General features: G+C 30.3%; 2 protein-coding genes across 9 annotated transcripts; one reads left to right on the forward strand and one right to left on the reverse strand.

Annotated features, from left to right (window-relative positions):
* The first annotated feature begins 232 nt into the window (after positions 1 to 232).
* LOC124819500 (uncharacterized) lies at positions 233 to 10,329 on the forward strand. 8 transcript variants are annotated; one of them, XR_015785287.1, is made up of 6 exons: positions 233 to 373; positions 3,644 to 4,972; positions 5,413 to 5,595; positions 5,668 to 6,123; positions 6,258 to 6,301; positions 10,190 to 10,329. XR_015785287.1 is itself a non-coding variant. In XM_088110986.1 (4 exons), exons 2-4 carry the CDS (start codon positions 3,756 to 3,758, stop codon positions 5,714 to 5,716), a joined length of 1,449 nt encoding a protein of 482 aa, XP_087967112.1. In that variant the 5' UTR covers positions 233 to 373; positions 3,644 to 3,755; the 3' UTR covers positions 5,717 to 6,353. The 8 variants fall into 8 exon arrangements, 2 of the variants coding, with proteins under 2 accessions (XP_087967112.1, XP_047146986.2); XR_015785288.1 differs by lacking the exon at positions 10,190 to 10,329 and having other exon boundaries at positions 5,668 to 5,739; positions 5,887 to 6,123; positions 6,258 to 6,353; XR_015785286.1 differs by lacking the exon at positions 10,190 to 10,329 and having other exon boundaries at positions 6,258 to 6,353.
* LOC124819499 (metal tolerance protein 10-like) lies at positions 9,486 to 12,582 on the reverse strand. Its single transcript, XM_047291029.2, has 6 exons — positions 12,175 to 12,582; positions 11,955 to 12,067; positions 11,416 to 11,661; positions 10,607 to 10,687; positions 10,187 to 10,417; positions 9,486 to 10,059 (listed from the first exon to the last, which is right to left on the reverse strand). The coding sequence occupies exons 1-6, from the start codon at positions 12,356 to 12,358 to the stop codon at positions 9,709 to 9,711; spliced, it is 1,206 nt and encodes a 401-aa protein (XP_047146985.1). The 5' UTR covers positions 12,359 to 12,582; the 3' UTR covers positions 9,486 to 9,708.
* Positions 12,583 to 25,185: the final 12,603 nt, after the last annotated feature.

Consider the following 25,185-nt stretch of genomic DNA (forward strand, 5'->3'; position numbering starts at 1 on the left):
TACAGGACTTTAAAAAAATAAGAGTGACCTAAAAGTAAACCTGAGTGGAAATTTTCCCACACCCGTCAAACTTAAAAAAAACGTGAAAAATTGCCTAAAGTTCTCCCCCTTTGAAAATAACTCTGAAGTAAGACCATTCTCATTTCCCCTTAATCACACCGCTAACACCATTCTCTGAATACAACACCATTGCCTCGGTTGCCCGAGTTCCTCTTTGTCACTGCCGTTCGATGGTCACCTGAGTTCCACCTTGTCACCGCCGTTCGATCGTTGTCCTTCGAGTTCCACCTTGTCACCGTTGTTGGATCGTGATTCCACCTTGTCAGTGCTGTTCGGTCGTTGTCCTACGTGTTCCACACTGTCACCGCCGTTGGTTAGTATGCAAGTTAGGGTTTTATTTGGTTAGGTTAATTGTTTCAATTTGCATTTTTTTTCGTTGCATAAATAATAAGTAGTTAGTTAATAAATAAAAGCAAGACTATTACTGGTGACATACCTTGTAAATGAATGGAATGTAATTTTTCTTAGAATTATTACTCTACTGTCATAAAGTATGCAAGCATGAGGGTTGGTTTAATGAGGAGTAAAAGTTGAATTAAAAACACATTGGAATGGGTAAAGCGTGCAATTTTGTTGCTAGGTACAAGTGATTACATTATTTCAGACTTGTATTTGGATTGCTTATCTTTTTGGATATCTGATTAATTTGTGTACTTTCTATTTGCCTAATAATTCCTGGATATGATATTGCCCTCATATGATATACATGTTCAGCTGATGAAATGTGGTTGAGAGAATGTGAATTAAGCCTGGCAGAATAACTTGAGAACTGAAAATGTTATTTATGTAAGCTGTTCTTTTTGCGTGACACTAATGCCTTGCTGCACTGATACCTCTTGTACTATGATAGTCACTAACATTGCTATATGGTTATAAGTCTAGATTAAATGAACACTTTAGTGTTGTCTAGAATATAGGATTTAACGACAGGGTCTGATGGGTATTATTGCTTATCATATTCTGTTCTTTCTCAAAAGGTTGGACTGTATATAAAAGCAGAGAAGTGACAGTCATTAGTATCCCGTAGTATGCCTGAGATTTTGGTAATCATGGTTCACCTATTAGTTGTTAGTGTTTTTTAATGTCAAAAGGTTTATAAATTAACTTTTTGCATCTTCTCAGCAGCAAAAAGAAAGAGATTTTAGCATGGAAAACCTTGACATATATCCACTGGAGTAGTTAAATAAAATAACATTTTATTTTTCTTTGTATTTTCCAATTCGTGCCTTCATCTCCATGCACAATCTTTTCCCTATCAGAAATCTCGCTCTTATCTATTTATTGTGATGGTCAAAACTACACCATGCAGTAGTGCCTCCTATCATCAGCACTGTTGTTATAGGCCTTCTTATCTGTTAAGCTTGAGATTGGAACAAGAGTTTCTAGAAACCATAGCAATAGTGACAGAGAACTCTGCTTATAATTATTTAAGCATATCCAATACTTTAAATGCATATTTAAAACACATAAAAAGTGCAAGGGGTTTTCAAATTACGTTTTTCTTCTTTTCTTTTTTGTAAACGTGGTCATTCTTGACCATCTAATCTACTTAGGCTTACCTTTCACGGTAATTAGATTATTAATTGTTTATTTGTTAATTATATGTGAGAAGGTGATAGGCTTCTTTAGTCAAGAAGTCTGTCACTCTCGAAGTTGAATTCTGTAAATTGTTCCTTGATTTTCAACTCATCCTCCCACGTAGCTCCTTCTTTTCCCCCTTCTTGCCACTCAATCAATACCTGTGGCACCATCTCCCCCTGTTGCTGCTTTACCCTTCTTTGTAGCACTTTCAATGGCCAACAAAGAGGCCCCTCGACCTGTAGCTTTGCTGGTAGGTTCCCTTCCACCTGTTGTGTCCCAATCGCCAGTTTCAACTGGGAGACGTGAAACATAGGGTGAATCCGAGCTGTTTTTGGAAGCTGAAACCGAAAAGCAACTGGTCAAATTTGTTTGAGCACCTGGAAGGGTCCGTAATAACGGGCCGACAGCTTAGGGTGTAATCTTGTAGGCATGGAAGCTTACCTATGAGGTCTGATCTTTAAGAAAACCCAGTACCCCTCCTTTATATTAGATGCCCTCCTTTTCCTGTTCGCATACTGCGTCATTTGGTCTTGGGCTCTGGCCAGATGATACTTCAATGTTGGTTTGCAACTCTTGCGCTACTGCTTCGACCACCGTTTCCTTGGGGATAAACCTTGTTAAAGTGGGTGGATGCCTCCCATAAACTATTTCAAAAAGGGTACATTCAACGGCCCCCTGATACCATGTAAGGTGAAGTTTGCCCCCACTTATATACTATAAATTGGTTTTATCTCTAATCGATGTGAGGCTTCCAACACACTCCTCTCACGCCAATGTATATACATATCGAGCGTGAATTAGACATTAATGGGTGGTCCGATAGCAGCCCGATAGCGGGTGGAACAATATGCCCAACAAACAACAATATCACTAGGATAGGCTCTAACTTGGCTCTGATACCATGTTAAGAAGTGGACTTTAAGCCTAACTCAATCCCACAAAACCGGCTTGTAAGGTGAGGTTTGCACCTACTTCTATATATAAATTGACTTTATCTCTAGTCGATGTGAGACTTCCAACATTATATGTTAGGAAAAGGTTCAAAATTAGAAGTTACAAAACAGTTGACGGTAGTTGGACAATTTATGGGTGGTTAGAAGAAGTTATTTAATCTAGTAAGGGTTATCTTTTAAGGAGGAAACAGTTCCTCCTGGTGGTGCTGTGTATTTTGTTTCAGAACAAGGCTTGTCCTGTGTAGAAGGGAATTTCTTCCCTTGGAAGCTATTGGATGTTTTCTTGTATTATGTTTTTCAGAATTAGAGTGTTATTTCCATTGTGCAGTAAGATTTGTATGTTAATTCCTTAAACTGAATTATAAATCTAGTTTCTTGTCTCCAAGGAACCTAACATATAAAGTCTCAAAATTTCTATGACCTCTTGCTCAACAAATTGCCACAAATCAGCACATAATTGAAAATTCAGTTTCTGCCACTGAGGTTTTTCTTAGTCTGGATTAGTAGAGACATCTTGTTCAAGATGATTATGGTATCCTTGACCAAGAAACCATAACTCCACATAAGCGGACCAAGATAAGTAATTTTTCTAGTTGAGTTTTGCAGTGGTAATATTAGGTGTAGCAGACATAGAAGAAGTCATTCCAAGAGAAGCCATTCCAAAAAAACGAGAGAGGAAAACCCTAGCTTGAGGGGAAAACCCTAGGTGTAAGCTATGACCACCTAAACAAAAGGACAAATGAGTAAATTAAATTTATGTTGGGAATATGATTAATAACTAGTATGCCAAGTTTACTTTCTTTATCTTAACCATTTAATGTTGTAATAGTAAATCTAATGATTTTAATAAACTGACTCATCATAGACTATACAATCCATGTCAATATCATAGACTAATGTATTGTGTAAGACGAGATGTTACATATTTGTCCATACTAACCCAAATTCATGATGTAACACTCAGCTACCACTGTGCATTTATAGACTATAGTTACAACGTGTCTGGGTGCATACTCATAGAAGCGTTCCTTGTTCCTTTTACTTTTCAGGGTCACTGCAAGCAATATGTTTGGAAGGATGCCTGAAAGAATACAAGTACCTTTTCTTAGAGTCATTTGACTCTTGTTTTACTTGCTTGGAAGGTGACTTACTTTTGGCACAATGCGTTGTAGATCTTTGGAGCTACTTTATTGTGGAAACCATTTTATTAGAACCAATAAGTTTGCAGCTTTCTACCTGAACTCAATGTTTTATCACACTTCAAAAGATGCTCTCAGCCTGCAATGGTATCAGAATGAGTTTCCCAAGGTGAAGGAATTGACCCATTTACTAGCACATGTGGATGCAGTTAATGGTAGCCTCATTGATGTAAAGAATAATTCAACCCTTTTTGATGATGACATTGAGCGTGACATGTGTACCTTCAAGTCCCTTGTTCGTGGGTATGTTGGGTCCGCATTTGTTCAGCACAAAATGAAACATGTTATGACCTCTTTTGTTTTAAATGCAAAACATGAATCTTTTACCCCTTTTGGTAAAGCAAATGAAAGAGAGCCTATGGTGGTTGATTCACTAACTAAAGTGAGCAACTTTCTTAGTGTTTCTGCCCAACAAAGGAAGTTGGTTCGTCACAAAGTGTGCTCCCAGGTTACTCAGCATCACATATGGACTGGTGCACTTAAAGAAGTTCTGAATGGTTTTGCAGTTGATTTGGATTGTTTGTCTTCTCGGGGCTTAAATAACGATGCTTTATTGGGCGGCCAAATTGTTCATAGCTGTTTGAACTTTCTGACTGAAATTGGTGTCTTTTCGGATCCCGGGTCTTCTTCATGGATGAAGCTTTCATCTTCTAAAATGTTTGATTTCGGTGACCCACAAAAATGGGAAGATGTTCTTGTGATGTTCAATGATCTTATTGAATGCTGTAAAAAGGAAACAAGGTTGAAGTTGCATGTAGCTAAGGCTGAGATCATGAAGGAGGGGCTTTTGCACATAAGGGATGTTTCAGTTGACAACAGTGTTGGATATAAGGAAGCTCAGCATCAAGAAAGCCTTGTGAGGAAGAAGCTTTCCAAAATGTTGGGTCACTCCTCTCGCTGCTTATTCACTTTATTACTGTATTACCTCTATGGAAGGGTGGTAGATATTGAAGTAGACATGTGTGGTGGGGTCTATGCAAATGGAAGTAATGGCAAGTTTTGCTTGTTTATGGGAAGAATCCTGACTTCAGATAGTGAGAAGATGATTGGGCGTGGTGTGAAGCAGTTGGACCGGGCACTAGGGATTTTCAAGTTTGTGTGGGAAATGGCTGAAATGAAAGGGCATTTGGACTTGCAGGGCCATATGTGGTGTGTTGGAGCAGACAGTAGAATTCTTAGGTATAGAGGTAACACGTACTTTGTGCATGGAATTTGCCTTTGAATAGAGATTATTGTATCACTGCATCATCTGATCGTACTTCATGGCGCTAATATGTCCCCACTTAGCAGTTGCCTAAGAAAACCAATTTTTATAATGTGTTAAGGTAATTCAATCAAAACTCAGAAATTTTCTTACACAACCATCTCCTTTTAGAATGAACTCTATAGAGTAAAATAATTAGTTTAATTTTTCTACTAGTTACAATTGGATAAATTGTTGGTATTGATTACGTAGCTTTTCTGGCAAACAGAATTATACGGTTTTTTTTTTTTTTTACTTTTCATTGGTTTACTTGTGATGCAACTAATCAGTCTACCTATTTCCAAGACTACAAGGATTAGTCTTTTCTTTGCTTTAAAAATGTTGTGGGATGCCTTATGGTATATTTATAAATCAGGAAATCGATCTTATTTTCCAAGTTGCGAATTTTAATACCTTGGTCAATATTGAATTGGCAATGGAGGCGTGAGCCCCATGTGCAAATGAAAGATAGACCCTTTGGTTTCTCGCTGGGCTCCTCAACTTTTGGATTAAAGGTTGTCACAAAAGATAAAAGTGATTACTTGTGTTACATTGCAAGGTAATAATTTTGTTTTGTTTTCTCAGAATTTTTGGTATTAACTATTCTAACCTGGGGTAAAATTTTGGTCAGTGTTGATGTTTGTGAAAACAACCCTATTCGGTCCATGATGCTAAGCTAAGAGTGAACTCCAATGGGCAAACTGTAAGTCCTGACTGCAAAATTTCTTATCCACTTTCTCATTTTTATAAGAGAAGCTCACCATATTGAAATCATATATTCTTCATTTCATGTGTGTACTCCCTGATTACTTGTATGCTCAAAATGAGCAATACTTATTCATTCACCTAGGAGTCTAGATCAATTTGAGGTTAGGGAAAATGAGAGATAACAGCTCAGTGGCACTGTTGGTTTACCTGCAAGTAACAAGCACACATCTCATAAAGGCATTAATTATGTCAGCATTGGTGTTCTTTTGGTAACTATCAGTGATCTCCTCATTCAAACATAACTATGGTGCCTACTTTGACCATGTCCATGTCGGTGTTTGTGGTCCAGTTCAATTGGTATCAATAAAGAATAACAGAGGTATAGTATTTGTTTGGTAGAGGTTGTAATAATTGTCTCTTTTCAGCTGTTTAATTTCTATTTAATGCAGTATTATACCTTCAAGTTGAGTATTGTACAAAAATTGTTTTACACTGAATAATTGTCTCTTTCAGTGCTTCCATTGGCAACTGCTTAGTGGGGGGCATGTTAGCGCCATGTGAGTATTCTTCTTCTAACAGTTCATTCTATATTTGAAATTACATTATCTAGATCCGAAACTTGCATCACTTGGTTGAAAGACATAAGTTTTTACTACTTGTAATGCGTGTAAGAAAATACACTTGTTTTATCTCGGGCATGTTATCAAACATATTGCAGTGGCCCTGAAAAGTAATAGAATTAGGGAGCACCATTGACAAAGTGGTAGAGGTGTGCGATTGTTAGCGATCAGCTATATTTCAAACACTTTAATTTGGGAAGAAATAAACTACGGCAATGAATAGGCGAGAATCATTCTACTATGGAGCAATTAAATGAGAAACAGAACTAACTTCAATTATTCAGAAGGGATAAACTCTTGAAAAATATTTAAAAGAGGGGGTTTAAGTATGTTCTATGTTCTTAAAAACATTAGCATAATTTTTGTTTTTTTTATTATTAGCTATAGTTAATTAAGTGTTGAAATGAAAAAAAGGAATTAAGAAAATTAATGTAATGATGGTTTTTTTTAAGCTAAGGTAGTTAGATTACTTTTACATGCATAATTAAGTAATGTATTTGTTAATTTTTATGAATAAGATAATGACATAATTTATTTTTAATAAACTGTGAACAATAATTGATATTATTTTTCTTGAATAGTTATTTTTATTACCATATTGTTTACTGGAAGTAATTACACACAATTTTTATTTTACAGTAATATATATTTATTATTTTATATGTAAGGAATTAGTAACAAAAAGATATTTTACCTATTATGAAATAAATATTTTATATTAGTTTTGAATCCCATTATAATAGAAAATGAAAAAAGTAATGATTGTTGTTTTTATTTTACACACAGACACACATATTATATATATATATATATATATATAATTATAATAATTCCAAAAATAATTGAAGTATATTTTGTTTGATAATAAAATCATTGTTTTTTAACTGTGGTATTAGTAGTAATTAATGATTGTTGAAAAAGTAACGAAACATCCTTAAGGAGATTAAGTGTCCATGTTCTATACTTTCTTTTTCTCAACATGATTTATTGTATATGCAAAGTGATATAACCAACACTTTTTGGGTTGTATTTTTGGTCTTGGATTATTGGACCCTTATATTTTTTAAAATGACTATTTTATCCTTTATATTTTCTTTGGATAAAATAAATATTTTATTTCTTTTGTTTGGATAAATAATTGAAATTTTCTCTGAAGATAATATTTCATTTTAAAATTCAAATTTAAAAAAGAATATATTAATCAAATTTAAATAATAAAATAATATTTAACAATTTAATTTTTTTAATAAATGTGTATAAGGAGGGAAGGTGAAATTTTAATTTTTGTCTTTGTTTTAGTGAATTTTAAATTCTATTATTTTATTTATTTAAAATAATTTCCAATTTTTAAAATGATTTGTTTGATGAGAAAATTAAAAGAAAATTAAAATTGAGGAATTTTAAGAAGGTATTTCAAATAATTAAAATAATAAAATTTGAAATTTACTAAAATAAAAAAGAAATTGAAATTTTATAAGTTATGAAATTCCTCATTGGTTAGGATGAAAAGTAAGTTTACATGCCTTAGATTAAGTCCTATCAATATCTAGTTTAGGTTGACTCGGTTCGATTAGGACTCCAAACTAATATAACTTGACTTTGACCAAATTTGATTTGTCTTGACCTTAGCTTAACCTTTTTCCTGAATTGACTTAGTTTGTCCTTTCTATTCATGTTAATGAGTTGGATCTTCGTCTTGGTGATTTGGTTCTACTTTTGGTTTAGACCTAGTAAGTTTGATCTTTTTTTAACTTGTTTTGACTTAGCTTGACTTTTAGTCTAGGCCAACTTATTTGAACTTCTTATTAAGACTAACTAGTCTCAGCCTTTAGTCAGGTCGACTCAGCTTAACCTTTCGAGTCAACTCAGTTTGACCTTTTGGATTTGACAACTGGGTTCAACCTTTGATTCAAACCAACATGACTTGACCTTTGAGCCCGAGTGACTCGACATGACCTTCTGCTTGGGTCTACTTAACTTGACTTTTAACATGGTCATACTCGACTCAACCTTTAGCCTGTGCAGACTTATCTTGAACTTAGACCAAGGTTAACTTGTCTCAAACTTCGAACATAATCAACTAATTTCGAACTTTGGTCAGGTTTGACTCAATTAGAGTTTCCTCCTGAGTCAACTCGACTCAACCTTCACACTAGTCAACTTCGCTTGACTCTTGAACTTAAATTGGCTTAACTCAACCTTCAATATTAAAGGTCGAGCCAATTCAGCTTGGGATGAAGGATGAGTGGGATCGACTATGGTCTAGGTTTAGACGAGGTTATTTGGCTCGAATGTTGAGATGAATCGACTCAAGTTGAAGGTCAAGCCGAATTAATCCGATCCAAAGGTCGAGTCAAATATTTTAAAAATAAAATTTTACTTTTAAAGAGAAATTGATTTGGTTTATAAAAAAAATTGAAATTAAAAATATTTCAATTATTCAATCCAAACAAACAATTTAAAAAAATGATGTCTAAACAAACAATTTGAAAAATGAAGAAAATTCAATCACAAATAATTCAAATATAATATATTTCAATTTTTTAGAATTGTTAAAATTTCTTATCCACACACAAGGGGGAAGGGTATGCTAGTCATGTTAGTGTGGGATGCAATTAGTAATTATTATACAGGTGCAGGAAGCAAAATGCCATCGTTTTAATCACAATTATTTCCATGCTTGTTTTTATTTTAGTTTTTACTGACATTTTCCCGTATCAAATATCTTCTAAACCTAGATTTTATTTTCGTAGCTTATTTCAACTCACCAACATATTAGTAATAAATATCAACAAGTCACAACTCACTATTCTTTTTGGCTATATTTTAAAGAAAAATATTCATGTATATCAAAAATATTTATCAACTTAAAAAATATTATAAATTTATAAAATATATGACGTGATAAGATAATAAAGATAAGAAAAGTAAGTGTTTAATAAGTGTATATGAGATAGAGGTCCTATTTTAACTTGAAACAATAGTATATTTTATGTGTTGGTTTTTGAAGATGAACTAGTCATGAGATGATTAATATAATAAGTCATTATTTTGGGTTTATTTCCTTACATTTGATGATAGCAAAAAATACATTGGTACAAGAAAAAGAAAGAGTAGTCACTAAAATGAAAGGGAGAAAATTTTTATTTAACGATAATGAATATAATGTGAGTAAACAAATGTACATTAAAATTCCACTCGTTTAGCCCTCATTAATATTTTTGCAAGAAAACTTCACAAAATACATTTGTTTCACGAGGACAATGATATTCCACAATTACTAAACAAAATTTAAATCCTACATTCTAACAAAACCCATGGCCTAATATTTTTCTTTCGGTTTTCTACACCACCCCCTTGGGCTTGTGCTCGAGTTTGTGAGTTGTGTTGATGTCAATGTGGACGAAGGCTCTCTCAATTTCTGGGAGATTTTCAAGCTTATCCTGAAGTGCCTCTCCAATGTCATGTGCTTGAGCAAGTGACATTTCTTCTGACACCACAATGTCTACCTCCACAAAGTAATTGGACCCAAATGTGTAGGCTCTCACAGTGTCTATGTGCTTGATCTCCATGTTATGGTTCCAACAAAGATATGTTAGCTTTGCAAGGTATTCTGCTGGTGCTGTTTTACCAATCAATGACCACACATTCTCCATCACTGTTTTTGCCCAGTTACTGATTGTATATAAGGCTATCTGCATGCATTTCAATTGTTCCATTCCATTCATGTTATTACTTTTCATCATAGCCTCAAATATATTCGACATTTGCATTCAAAACTTGTTTTTGTGATTAAATGTTCAAAAATTTAAGAACTTATACCAGGATGGCTCCAAGAGGGTCAATCCACCAGTAGAATTTGATGGCTAGAACTGCAGTGGCTAGACCAATGGAGTTTGTAATGACATCAAAGAAATGGTCCTGAGCATAGGCCCTTACTATTTCATTCTTGAACCTGCGACAGTAAGTCATTAGTGCAACCTTTACCAAAGTGGCTGTCACCATAATCCCTATCATCCACTTTTCTTTCACTGGATCCCTCTCGGGTTGAGTCTGTTATAAATGAAGCATAGATTGTGTTAAGACACAGAATCTATCAAGCAATGCTTCTTAATTACATATGCTAATCTTCTTTCATTTTTTCAACAAATATTATTTTATACCCTAGATTCTTGAAAAAGATCAAACATAAATTGTTCAATCTCCATCATGTTTTTTGTTCACTTTAATTTATATTTGTACCTTTGCGATGATTTCTCTTCCTGATTCAAACAAAATCTGCAATCCCAGAGTTGCCATAACTGCTGCAAACACAACTATACCCTGTACAAATATATCTAAGTAAGAATTGAGTAAAAAAAACATCAAATTGAAGGATATTGATACCATTTCCAACCTGAAAACTTTGACAATGGATTCATGAATCTTTTTTCTTACATGTTACTTAACTTTTTCAATTCTATACTCAATGTGAGTTTTAAACTTTCATTTAGATTTTTAAGAATCTTTCTTTCAAAGTGAGTTTCTTCTTTTGAGGAGAGCTTCATTAGGGAGATTAAAAACAATGAGATGAGTCTAGGGATTGATACCACTTTTAACCTAAAATCTATGGATTTGTGTATCTTCTTCCTTATATATTGTTTAACTCTCTCATTTTTATTTAAGATGTGAATTAAACTCACACTTGAATCCTAAACATAAACAAAACTTGTCATCATAATAAGAAACTTATCTTTGTTCAAGTTCCTTTTCTTCATGCATGTTTGGTATTGCATATATATATATGAAGCCTTTTTTGTTTGTTTATTGAACTTCTTAAAAGAAGTTATCTGATACAAGTAATTATTTTTCCTTGAATAAGTTGAACTAACAGTAATAAAGATGAATGCATTATGTACCAAGATAGAAATATTTAGAATATTGGCATAAAACAATACTTGCATCTATAAAATTGTTGTGAGACCAAATGAGCTTAAATGAATTTATATATACGAAGAACTTAATCTAATGTCAAAATGTCAATGTTCTAAATGAAAGAAAAAAACAGTTACCACAGGTTGCATCCTGTTCTTGCCAATAGGGTATTGGTGATGATTTGGTTTTCTCATAGCATAAGCAGTGAACCAAAGTATAAATCCTGACAAGAGATCCAATAGTGAGTCTAGAGTTGATGCAATAACAGCCAGGGATTTGCTCTCAACGGAAGCATACACTTTTGCTGCAAACAGCACCATGTTCCCTATGTTAGATGCATAGATTGCCACCCTTTCACTCCTTTGAAGTTCCTTCATATCATCCTGAACAATCAAAATTTTTCAATCAAATATGCATCATCAAACACACCCTTTTAAAGAAAAATGTTCTTGGTCATTTACTATTTGCTAAATCTGGTTTTTATCATCACTAAATAATAAGTTGATAGATAGAAAACAGTCACAATTACATATTTTCAAAACTCGAAGAACCCATTCATCAATTTGAAAATATCAGAAACAAAACCAAATTTGACGAAAATTAAGTGAATAAAAAGCACTTTCTTCCCCCAAAAAAAGTCAATAAATGAGCAAAAGTTCATCTTTGTTTTCAAAACCTCTGATATAGTTCCTGGTAACATGCCCAAATCAGTGTATGAGTCCACTTCTTGGTACCCTTTAAGAAGCCTCTCCTGCCTCTTGTAATACTCAGCAAGTTTCCTTTGTCTTTCTGAGATCATAAACATGCAAATTTCATCTCAGAAAGTGCAATTTCACAAAAGAGAATACTAAAAGAAAAACGGTCAACTTCATGTACATGAGTTTATATATACATACTTAGGGTTTTGATGAAGAATCCAAAGCCAAAATGAGACTCCATTTGCCTTTCTGGTATCCGATGTTCATCCATGTTGATCCTCCATGAAGGTTGCCTTGCCATGGACACATTTTCTGCTGCTATATTTGGGGAAAGAAGCTCTGTCCTGTAGTCTGTGGAATCTGTTCGAAGTTCAGTTCCCATCTTTGCTATGCTTCAATCCTAAGCACTTATGTGTGCTATATATACTAACTAAAGAAAGTGGAGTGGTTACTATAGTAGGTAATATGGAATATTTAAACTAAAGAAGGCATGAACCATGCTTCATTTTTGTTCTGGCATGAACCATATCTTTGTCTGTCTAAAATACTATGTTTATGAACAAAAAATTGACTTTGAGTTGATGTAATCAATGTTAATATCAACGGAATCCATCTTAGGAATATGCTTGGTATTCAATGTTCACATCTTAAGATTCAATTTTTTAGTTTTGGTTAAGATTCAACTTCTAATTGTTAACTAAAATAAAAGAAGAAAACTATCAATTTCGTCCGCTGTTTGCCGTGCAATTTATTCTTTCTCCTAGTTACCAGGAACCACCTTAAGCTTATTTAATTAGATTGAAATGGACTTACTGGAACAAATTTTATTGCTTTTAATAAGATTCCGTACTACTATTTTTTTAATTTGCTAAAATGAAATAATATATATTTAGATTAATATTATAATGAGCACAATGAGTTTATTCATCTATGGTTACATTTTTAAAAAATAAAATGCAGAGGCGCAGCTGTTCATTTATTTATTTTTTAAAAATAGTATTGTATCATGTAACAAAAGGTTATTTTTTTTTCTTTCTGACATGACACTTCTGTGATATATATATATATATATATATATATATATATATATATATATATATATATATATATATAGATAGATAGATATGGTGCACTTTAATTAAAGAAATTACCTTTTGCATCACCATAAGTTCTTTCTGTAATCTTGTAAATTTGAAAATTCTCACTTTGATTTTCTATTAAATGACAACAAAGGTTTTTATAGGAACGATGGTTTGTGTTAAGAAGTGAATTTTAAATCTAATTCAATTCTACAAAATCAGCTTGTATGTTGAGGTTTGTACCCTACTTATATATATTATAATTTGGTCTTATCTCTAGTTGAGATGAAACTTCCAACACACCTCTTTCATGTCGAGGTATAGACATCTCGAGTATGAGAGTAAAATTAATGGGTGGTCCGATAGTGATCCGACAACATGTGGAACAGAATGCCCACATAGATCTCGCTAGGAAAGGCTCCAACCATGACTCGGATATCATGTTAAGAAGTGAACTTTAAGCCTAACTCAATCCCATAAAACTGGCTTTATGGTGAGGTTTGCACCCCACTTATATATTATAAGTTGGTCTTATCTCTAGTTGATGTGAGACTTCCAACACACCTCTTTCATACCGAGGTATAGACATCTCGAACGTGAGAATAATATTAATGGGTTGTCCGATAGTGGCCCGACAACGACTGAAACAGAATGCTCATAGTTTGTGTTATTGTATTTAGATTTCATGAAGGAGATGTTGAGAGCTAAATTTTGAAGTGAACATCACTATAGTGTGAGATTTGGGAACATGTTTGAGTTTTACATTTTCCATTTTTGCTTTGGAGTAATTCTAGCATTTTGGTTTGGAGTTTCTTTTAGGTCGTGAAATTTAGATTTTTTTTTAGAAATTTGAAAGTCTTTCATATTTCGTAAGTAAAAAGTGATTTTTTTTTCCAAATCATGTAATTTATAATTTAATGTATTTTAGATTATATAATTTTAAATATAGTTTGGTATTTAAAATTGTATTATAAATTACACAACTTAAAATGCAATTCACTTTCAAATTATGTTATTTTAATTTGAAAATTGTATTTTAGATTGTATAATCTAGAAGAGAATTTTCATATTACACAATATGAAAGTTGAAAGTGTACATTGTTGTTGCATAGTGCGATGTTGATTTTTTTTTCATAGAAATGAAATCCAATTTTTGGAGCAAAATATTGTATGAAATTGATATGTTGTCTCACATATGAAATGTATGATATTGTGAAATTTTGGGGCAACAAACATTGAATTGGTTAAAAAGGTTGTGTTGAAAATTTTTCAATATGTGGTAAGTGAAATATATTATTATTTGTGTAAAAAATATGATAAGGGACATATATTTATATTGTAATGTATTTATGTAGTTATCTGAGAATGTGATGACTTATATGAATAGTTCTGCTTAGGAGCATTTAAACTTGAATTTGAAATTGTGATATCGAGGTTTGATACGATAAATGAACAATAAAAAAGAAAAACAAACGTGTTGTTAGGATGTAAATGATGTAATAAATATAGCAAATACAAATAGGAATTACAACTAACTATAACTAGAAGAAAATGTCACTATCTATTTAAATGATGGGTAAACCAGTAAGCAATGGAAAAAAAAAGTGAATTAAGAAGCTAAATGTGTGAATTATAATAATGAGTTGGCTGGTACATTGATAGGTCATCTACATGTTAACAAATTAAAATCTAATAAGGATTCCATGATGGTGGTCATAACTAAAAGTTTAGTGAAATTGAAAAATATTTTACTTACTTTAATGGAAAACAATTAAAGATAATATGATAACTATTGAACAAGTGTACAATGTTAAGTGTGCATATATGATATCATAAAAAAAGTATTAAATTAAAATGAAACATTTAAGAATGATGCTCGAGTTTGACATATATTTTAAGCAGGTTTGGTGAGTCCTCCGAAGTTGTTATTAATGTTTTTTTATACATCGTGATTAAGTAAATTATTGAATGCATTTAACATTATATTCTTAATCAACAACATATACAAAAACAATCCATAATTTTATTTTTATTTCAACATATTCACGTATAAGTCTATCATGAACAAACTTAATGAGCTTATGGAATTCAAACTTTGTTGTCTTGTTGACGTGAAGCTAATTTTTTTTTACTACTCAAAGTTGAGGCTCCTTACACCCAATCTCTTAAGTGAATGATTGTTACAATCACAATTTTAAGGTTTGTGTATTGTATGATTGTATAGTCAGGTTTTATCAGAGACTGGACGATCATTCACCATTGATGGATCCAAGACTCTAATCCCAAAATTACCACTAACACTAATTAGTTTAGAGTAAAGTGTGATTATCAGCTATTGGGCTTCAATTAGGTCACCATTAATACACATTAATTACCCTAATGGACAAATCTTTACTAATTTTGACATCAGAGTACCTTGTGCAGGTAACCTCCTAGTTTGACCAAACAAATAACCAAGACAAAAGGTGACGAAGATAAGGACTTGGACTCTCAAGACACACTAAGCAATAAATAGTTAATCTCGACTTAATACTTGGTTTTGCCATTATGGAGAGGAAATGTTTCTGGTTAGAAAGATGCAAATGATTTGTTCTGAGGAAGAAATTATCATTAATCATCCTTAATTTAATGTTCTTTTGGAATAATATGGAACATCAAGATTGATAGTGTACCTTTTGATTACACGGTTAATGCAGTTTGAAAAAGGTATTTCTTTTTACAACCTCATTTTTATTCTATACCACTACAATTAGGAAATTTATGTTTTGTCCTTAAAAAATATTCTTTGTTGATTCATACATTGATGGCAAACCCTTAACCAAGGTTCCAATCACAAGAAGCATGACCAAGAAAATTCAAGAAGAGTTAGAATCATCTATGTAAAGTGAAGCTAAACTCTTATTCACTTGGTCCATCGTGGAGCATTTCTAGACCTTGTATTAAAAGTCAAGTGGTGTAGGATTTCTTTTTAGGACTTGTATTAAAGGCCAAGTAATGTAGGGTTTTTGAACAATCTTGCTTAAGTTGTAGGGTAGTAGTTACACCTAACTTAATCTATTATCGAGTGATTAGTTTTGTAACCCTAGCTTGGTGGAGATGTCCCACATGAGACATGGTGGTCACATGGCATGTTCTTAGTGAAGAGTTTTCTTACAAAAGTAGTGGTCATGTATCATTTTCCTAATGTGAAACTTGTGCGAAAGTGGTTTTTCAATGACTCTCTAGGAGTGAAGAGTTTTTTTAAAAGTTAGAGTATCACATGTGACATGTGAAGGTCTCCTTCACCAAGATAAGATTTTTAGGGTTTGGTGCAAGATATCATTTTTGGTTTACTTTGGAGACATCTTCATCTATAAATAGAGGTGTTTTCTCCCTTTGAAACCCAATTTGAGAATTATAATGTTAAGTTGTCAAAATATTTCTACAATCATATCTTATCTCAAGTCAATGCTAGAAAATCAAACGCCTTCATCCCACCCATCACTATTCAAACACCAAAGGTTGTGAGTTTTGCCTTTTATCCTTCATAACTTTCATACCTACATCATTACTATAACATCTTTTCATGTTTTAACTGAACCTAACTTGAGAAGAGCCTATCATACATAAATGTTTTTTACTTCTGAATTGTACAATAAAAAATAATTATTTTTATGAAAACAAAAGCTTATGAATTTTATAATTTAAAAATCATTTTGACTTTTAGATTACGCAATGTATAAAGTTTTTTTATCTACAATTGAGAAGTTATTTTTTGATAAGAGAAGTTTTTGTATTACTTGATCTGAAAGTCATGTTTTAATAAAAAAAAAGTTGGAATTGTATGAAGGTGAAGTATCTTTCGAATAACACAACTCAAGCTTTTTTTCATTTTAAAAATGAGTTTGGCATGCTAGAATGATCTTATGAATTGCTCATGTATGTATGACACAATACATAGATAAGGATAACAATGACTGTAAGGGAAACAAGAAATGACGGCAGCATGGAGCAATTCTGTCTTTTAATTGATCCCCTCATCGCTGCAGAAAAAACAATGACCTTTGAAATACAAGTGTTTGATCTTTGAGGCTCCTTTCATTTTTCAACGGAAAAACAAGCTGAAAATTTGAATTTCTAGTCAGATTTTAAAAAAAATAAAAAAATGAAGGAAAAAAATTATAAAAGTTCAAGATTAGAAATAAAATTAAATATTGCTTGAAATAAATAATATTTTACAACCTTCCCATACTTCAAATTCTAAGGATTGAAATAAAATTTTAATATAATTAGTATTAAGATTTTCTTGAATATATTTTAAGTATTATAAACTTATAAAATTAATTGATAATAAAATTGGAAATATGAGAAAGTTTATATTTAAATGACGTTATTATCTTAATTATATAAATTATAGAAATAAAGTTTATTAGTTCTTCTTAAAGATAATTTTGTACGGAAAATATTCTTTTGACACCCCTAAAAATCATTACAGTAGTAGACTGTAAGAAGATTAAACCAGGGTCCAAATAAAGATTAAGTTGGGCCGCAGCATTTGTAGCCCATTTGGAAGTTTGGTTCTTCCTACACCTCCCTTTTTTCTTCCAAAGGCAGTGAACCTCCGTTCCAACCCCGAGGAAGGTAGGAGAAGAAGACAACCAATCCAGAAAAAGAAGCACCCAATTCCAAAATACCTTTTAAAACACTCAATCCGATAGATTTCATTTAGTGAATTCTACAATATACATTTTGGAACATATTTTTTAATATAGAAATATCTTTCAAAGTATGCATTATGGAATGTATTTTTTTTAAATATATTTCAGATTTTACAATATGAAAGATATTTTTAAATGTTTATTTCAGAATTTATTTTTTAATATATCATATAATACACATTTTGACACATGTTTTCAAATCTAAAATTATTTTAAGATTATCCAATCCAAAATTTATTAAAAAGAAAGAGGTGTAATGATGTCCTTCTTAACTTGTCTTAAGTCATGGTTAGAGTATGTTATGAGGTCTCTTTAACCACATTTTTAGAGTTGGTTCAACTTTTCTAAGAGTATTATTGATAATTTTTGTTTTGCCACTTAAACATCCAAACCGAGACAAATTTCCTTTATCCAAATCGAGATACATTCCCTTCATCTCTATTGTTTCTGCATCACATCTACCTCCATAGCTTCATCTTCTTATTTTGATTCAACGTAGATTGAAAATGAGATTATTAGGTTCCAAAATAGAAAATAACTTAAATTTTGAGACTCACATGCTTAAATTTTAATACTTTGTGTTAATATTAATTTAATACAAAGAACCACAATGAATTATTTTGAAAAAAATAAAAATTTAATTAAATAAAAAACAAGTATATGAACTAAAACAAATTAGACCAAATAATAAAAGTATTAAGAATGAAATTAATAAAAATATGCGTTGTGCTATTCTTAATATACTATTTTAAAAAATATTTGTTCCATATGACTAATAGTTTATATTTTAATTATTTTCTATCCCTAAAAGTAATCTTTTTAATGTGAATGTAACACGTTTCATTATTATAAAATAAGAAGAGTGTTGTTGATTTGTGCAAGTTTTAGAAATGCAAGGATCTTTTTGTCGAAATGAACAACTGAAGGTAGATTGGTTTAATTTTTTAATTTTTTAAAAAAGAAATCAAACATAATATTTTTTAAGGTTATTCCTTCATTATTTTCTTAGTTCTAGATAGAGGCAATTGCGCCATGATTCCATGATGAACTAAAAAATATTTTGTTGACAAAGGATTCACCTACAGCTGTTTGCCTTCAATATCTCAAAAGTCAACACTCAACTTCATTCCCAATTCTCTATTTTCATGCCACTCAAGGGTTCAAAAATATGCATTACCAAACATAGGGCATAAAATAATAAATAAGGGCAGAGATTCAAAATAAAGACAATAATTTGAGTTCAAACAATGTTTATCAAAGTTGTCTCCAGCATGGTTGTGAACTTTTCTTCCTTTTATAGTGTTAGTGAAATGAGGTTAAAATACACTCAAGTTATGTGAGATTATAGAAAAGAAATGCAATCGTAAATATTAGAATTAGGTTAGTAATTTCTTTTATATGTAATATATTAAGAGTGATACTCCAAGTAGAGATCAGTATACAGAAATGAAAATATATCTTCATGTGGTATACATTTATTTTATATCTTTATATGCTATTTAGTTATTCTTTTACCACAACATACTCGTTAAATTAGTCCAATGTTTTGATTAAATAATTAATATAATGTTTTTATTAAATTTATGTTTGAACCAATATGTCAATTCTATCATATCCAAAAACTGCATAACCATTAAAAATCTTTGTGAAATCTTCATAATTATCACTAACCTTTTGATAACATAAAGAATCAATTACAATAAATTTGTGAGTATATAAGAATTACTAGGTTTGATGCAACTAAAAGACTGATACTTTGGTTAAAAAGATACAATATTTTGATTAAAATAGTATAATTATTGGTTGAAATCCACATAAATGATGTCAAGATGGAATATGCAACTTTTGCGATGTATGTATGTGAACGCTCTTTGTATATTTACTTCTTATAAATTCACATATATTGGGATATCTTTTAGCATTTTCTTTTTCTGATAACAATAATTAGTCAATCCACATTTATAATTAGGGATGGCAAAAAATTTCGAGCCCGCAAGTATCCGCAGATAAAATCCACGACCGATAGTTGATACCTGCAGATATTTACTATCCGCAACCCGCGGTAGCGGATATTTTAATATCCGCTTATAAACGGATCGGGTGCGGGTATTATACTATCCGTACCCGCGGATACGCTATCCGCAAAAAATAAAAATAAAAATTTAATTTATATTTTATTAAGTTAAATTTAATTAAAATTAACATTAATTTATATTTTACAAGATTAAATTTAATTAAAATTGAATTTAAATTTATATTTAATTTAATTTATATTATATTTTATATATTTTTTGTAATTCTATTTAAATTTTATTTTAATAATTTATTAAAATATATTTTTTTTTAAATATTTGCTGGTATCCGCGGATATCCACGGGTATCCGCGGGTTTTAAAATATCCGCGGATATTTTTTAAGCAGGAATTCATGCGGATAGTGGGTCGGGTAACGGGTGAATTTTTTTTGTCGGATCGGATTGCGAGTAGGCACTATCCGTGCCCGACCCGACTCGTTGTCATCCTATGTACAACCAATAAAAGAAAAAAAAAAGAACTTGGATTTTTGGGATAACTAACAAAATAAATTTTGGATTGAATTAGGCTTTGTGATAATCAATAAAAATAAAAAGTATTAGATTTTAAGCTTAATTAATTTTGGTGATACAAATTACCTGTAAAGGATCCGTAAGTAAAAATTCGGATTGTACAAACTAGAAATAAAAAAATCTACTTTCAAAATTTACCAAAATAATAAATATACACACTCGCATAAACTATCGAATGGTGATATATATATATATATATATCCAACATTACTCTTAAGAAAGAGCAAGAAAAATAACTCATTTTAATAATTGATGGTAAAATACTCTAATATGTTTGAAATTTGATATTAAAGAAGTATGACAAGAAACGATTTTAATAATTTTATGTTTATGATAAATAATGTTTGGTTAAGAAAAATGTGAATGAAAATATGGTGAAGAAGACGCAGAATTAATAAATATTGAAGTGACTGCCTGTGTGAATATAAAGACAAGTAGTACTAAACTAACTTTTTTTATTTCATCATTCACACATTTCCCATTAGTTACTGTTTGAATGAATTCGATTAAAATAAATTTGAGTGAATGAATTAAAAAAAAAAGTTAGCGGATAGATTTTACCTATGAGCGTGTGTAATTGTCTGGATTAAAAGGTTTAAAGGAATAAATAAAATAATTAGAAGGACATGTTTATAAATAATATGTGATTAAAAAAATGTTTTAAGTGATAAAAATATATGATTATCAGTTTATTTTTGTGAAAAAATGTGATGTAAATTTAAATGTAAGCAGTGAAAATTATATTAAAATTAAATTAAATTTGTTATTTATAATAAAAATAAATACAATTATAGAAATAAAATTTAAATTTATAAAAGGAAATTGTATGAATAAATTTTGAATATATTTTCTTAAATAATAATTTGTATATTATCATTTAAATTATTGTTAACTAAAAGTATATAAAATAATTATTATGTTCACAATTTATACATTAATATTAAATTCTAATAAAATTGATAATAATGTTATTTACTATTTATTATATTAATATTGATTTATTAATATTAATTATAACTATTGTTTCGGTATAATCTTTGGGACCGAGATATGAACATGATGGACGACGTCTGAACCTTCTCACGCTACTGTTGTCCTTGTTCCTACTTCTTGCACAGTGTTCTTCGAGGAGAATGGAGGGCGTACGTGCGAAGGCACTCCGACGCTCAAGTCAGAAGTGAATGATGAAATCTTTTTGTTCCGTAATAAAATCAATATTTTCTCCTCTTTTGGAATCATCCAAACGTACCTTTTTCTTTTAGGTTTTTCGTATTTAACCTAGAAGTAAGATAAACCGTTTACCTAAAAATCCGGTTAGTTGGAAAATCCAGTCGCTTGGTCGTGATCCTCGTCTTTGATACTTGGTTAGTTAGTTCCGTAACTTGCGCTATCATGGTTACATATTTTTGACTGCTTCTTCCTTGGTTTATTCGGATTAATTGATCCAGCCTGAATAAACATAATCGAGCGTCTGTTGACTATAGTTTGACTGGGTTGATTTGGCGTTGTATTATATTTGACCCTTGCTGATCGTTCTGTTTAGTTGGTGGATGATCGCTGTTAAAGGCGACATTGACGAACCTATAATATAACCGATCGTCTCATTAGTATTATCTTCAGTGATATGGCGATCGTTTGGTCTAGGTGGTTGACGATCGTTCGCAAGTTGAGTTGGTTTTACCCGATCTTTCACTTACAAGTGATTGTTATAATTACCAAACCGACCGTTCGACAAAGCGATCATTTGACTACTTGTTGATATCTGCTCGGTTCACTATTGGTAACCGTTCGATTCATTGTTGATAACTGCTCGGTTCAGATATCCTACTATACAACTATCATTACTATTACTGTTAATATTGTTATTAATATTATTGATCTTGGTGTATTGAAGGTGGACAAAAGAATCACTTATGCAAATTGGTAGTATAAAAATCAAAACCAATTTCCTTCATGTCAACATAGTGCGTCCAATGGCAGCCCTAGTTTGAAATTCTCATAATCGATTCCATGGACATCAGGATCAGTTCCTTCACCATTAAAGTTAAAGTTATTTTTATATTTGACTAAATCGTCTATCATACATATTATCATATGTTCATTCATATATATATATATATATATATATATATATATATATATATATATATATATATATATGGATAAAATTAGTGACTGACGTTCAACAAATAATTTAGAGATGTCAATACTTATATAAATGTATAAAATTGTTGAGATTTCAAATATATTAAAATTAAAAAAAAATGATTTAAAAGTTATATATTAATTTATATGAATTTTTATTATCTTTTAAAAAAATTATTCCTTGTATTTTTCTGTAAATATTTATTCAAAAAGTGAGAAATAAATTAAATTACATTTATTTTTCTGGTCAAAATTAGATTATGCATTTTAAGTTTTTTTTTTTCTAAAAAAGAATCCCATTTACTAGGGATAAATTTTAAGTTTATAAATCTAGAGTTCATATATATCTTGTGAAATATAACATCTGACAAATCTAACACACTCACGATTACAGGTTTAATCAAATCATAAATAAGCTCCCCTTTTAAAATAAATTTCATTTATCTTTTAAAAAAACTTACCTGTTTTTTTTATGTACATTCGTATGATTTACTTTTCAAGTATTTGATTTTAAGCTGCATTTTTTCTTCTTCGCCTTTTTTCTCTTTAGTTTTGTTTTAAAAATTTTAAATATATTTTTTAAAAAACACCAACATTTGAAGTTTTCTTAAATTACATTAAAATTATAATATTAGAAACTTTTACAGAACTTTTCTCACTCACTAAAGTTTTAAAAACACTACATTGCGAATGTAATTTGAAAAAGAAAATATTTCTCTCTACCATTTACATAATTTCAACTTTTTTTCTAGAAAAAAAAAACACATACCAAAATTACCGATAATTTTAAATAAATAATTTAATATTAATTATTACTTTTTTTTTAATTTTGATTTATTTTGGTTTTAATTTTTGTTTTTAGTTCAATAGATATTAAATCAATTTAACTTGTTTATTTTTATTTGATTCGTATGAAAAGTTAACTAAAAACCTAAAATTAAATCGATTCAATACATAATATGATTAAAAGAAAACAAATATTAAGATCAAAATAAATAAAAACCAAACATATAAAAACAAAAACAATAATTAAACCTTTAATATTTTATATAAGATAATTTATTAGAAAAATTAAATTTATTAAAAAGATTAGTATTTTAAAAAGTCAATATTTTTGTTCTTCGTAAGAATAAGATTAAAGTGTAAATCATAAATATATCTATCTAAATGATTTTTGTTTTGTTTTCAATCTAAAATTTCGAAAATATTAAGATAAGAAATTTATTTGAGTTTTCTAAACTTAATACATTTTTGTCTCGTAATAATGATTTAATGTTTTTTTATTTATTTTTAATTTATATGACTCTATATTTAAAAAAAAAACCCTCAATGTATTCTCTTTCTTTATATTAATATTAATGACGTTAAAAGATGATAAAATGACATCTATTAATATAATCATCTATTCTTGTTATAAGTTTATTGTCCAATCCAAATACGAAATGACCTTGACAGAAAAATTATTGGTCGTTTCTGGTTTTCGTCCCTCTTTCAAAGTAAGGTACAATTTGGTCCTTATTCTTTTCGAAAACGTTCGTTTTAGTCCTCGAAAACTAACACCGTTAAAAATTTGGTCCTCATTTAGCAACAAAATGAGGACTAAAACCAAAATTCCGAGGACTAAAACGAACGTTTCGAAAAGAATGAGGACCAAATTGTACCTTACTTTGAAAGAGGGACGAAAACCAGAAATGGCCAATAGTTTAGGGACTAAAAACATATTTAACCCTGACAGAAAACAGACGTTAAATTTTTAGAAAAGATATAAAGACAACATTGATAAAAAATAAATAAAATATTAAATTTTACTACAAATATAAGGATAAAAGTAGTATAAAGCCTTATATATATATATATATATATATATATATATATATATATATACATAAATTAATACATAGTGAATATTGAATTGTTAATTTGACAGAATATTAAATAATTTAACTAAAAATTGAATCTATTAACGAATTGAAAAGTGTACACATGGTGGGGCCAAAAGAAAGAAGCATTAGGAAGTGTGAACACTGTGATGAAAACTCTTTCTTTCTCTAAAAAGTCTTGTTGCTTTTCGCTCATTAATTGTGTTTCCATATACTGCTTTTTCAACTTCGCCTTCCTTCTTCCTATCAGAAATTTTAATCACATCTTCAATTATTTTACACAATTTAATTTCGACAAATACCAAATAAATAGTAATTTATTAATTTTGGAAACTATTTTCATCATTCAAAGCATAAAAATATTACATTTTCATTCATTTTCTGTCTCCGGAAATAAAGTGACTAATAGAAGGAGAACCAAATTAAAAATATATTTCAGAAACATACTTGGAGAATAACATGTTAAGGGTGACTCCATTTATTAGTCTCATTTAAGTTTCAGACAATGAAAGAGACAATTTGTGAATATTTTGGTTTACAGCTTACAGATGAAAGTGTAAACACAACGTACAGACAATCTATTATTAAAGTAGTATTTTCCCTTAACAATAGTTTATCTAACATTAAAAAATATTATTTATAAAACAAAAAAAATTTAATAGGTTTTTAAGAATCACATCCAAAACATATACTAGATTTTGGGAGGAATCAATCTACTTTTGCAATTCTTGTAACAATCAATTTAGAATATTAATCTTAATATTTCATAAATGCCGTATTCTTATAAACTAAATTCATTTTCTT

This window comes from Vigna umbellata, chromosome 3, assembly GCF_029865625.1.
Source record: "Vigna umbellata cultivar VRB3 chromosome 3, Vumbellata_1.0, whole genome shotgun sequence".
NCBI lineage: Eukaryota > Viridiplantae > Streptophyta > Magnoliopsida > Fabales > Fabaceae > Vigna > Vigna umbellata.

Bases quoted from the DNA above. Each gene is read 5' to 3' on its own strand.
- LOC124819500 (XM_088110986.1), top strand. From the start codon at position 3,756: ATGCGTTGTAGATCTTTGGAGCTACTTTATTGTGGAAACCATTTTATT. The intron at 4,973-5,412 runs GTATAGAGGTAA...TTTATAAATCAG, and splicing joins GCAGACAGTAGAATTCTTAG to GAAATCGATCTTATTTTCCA. The intron at 5,596-5,667 runs GTAATAATTTTG...AATTTTGGTCAG, and splicing joins TACTTGTGTTACATTGCAAG to TGTTGATGTTTGTGAAAACA.
- LOC124819499 (XM_047291029.2), bottom strand. From the start codon at position 12,358: ATGGGAACTGAACTTCGAACAGATTCCACAGACTACAGGACAGAGCTT. The intron at 10,688-11,415 runs GTAACTGTTTTT...ATATTTGTACAG, and splicing joins AGAACAGGATGCAACCTGTG to GGTATAGTTGTGTTTGCAGC. The intron at 10,418-10,606 runs GTACAAATATAA...CATTTATAACAG, and splicing joins GAAGAGAAATCATCGCAAAG to ACTCAACCCGAGAGGGATCC.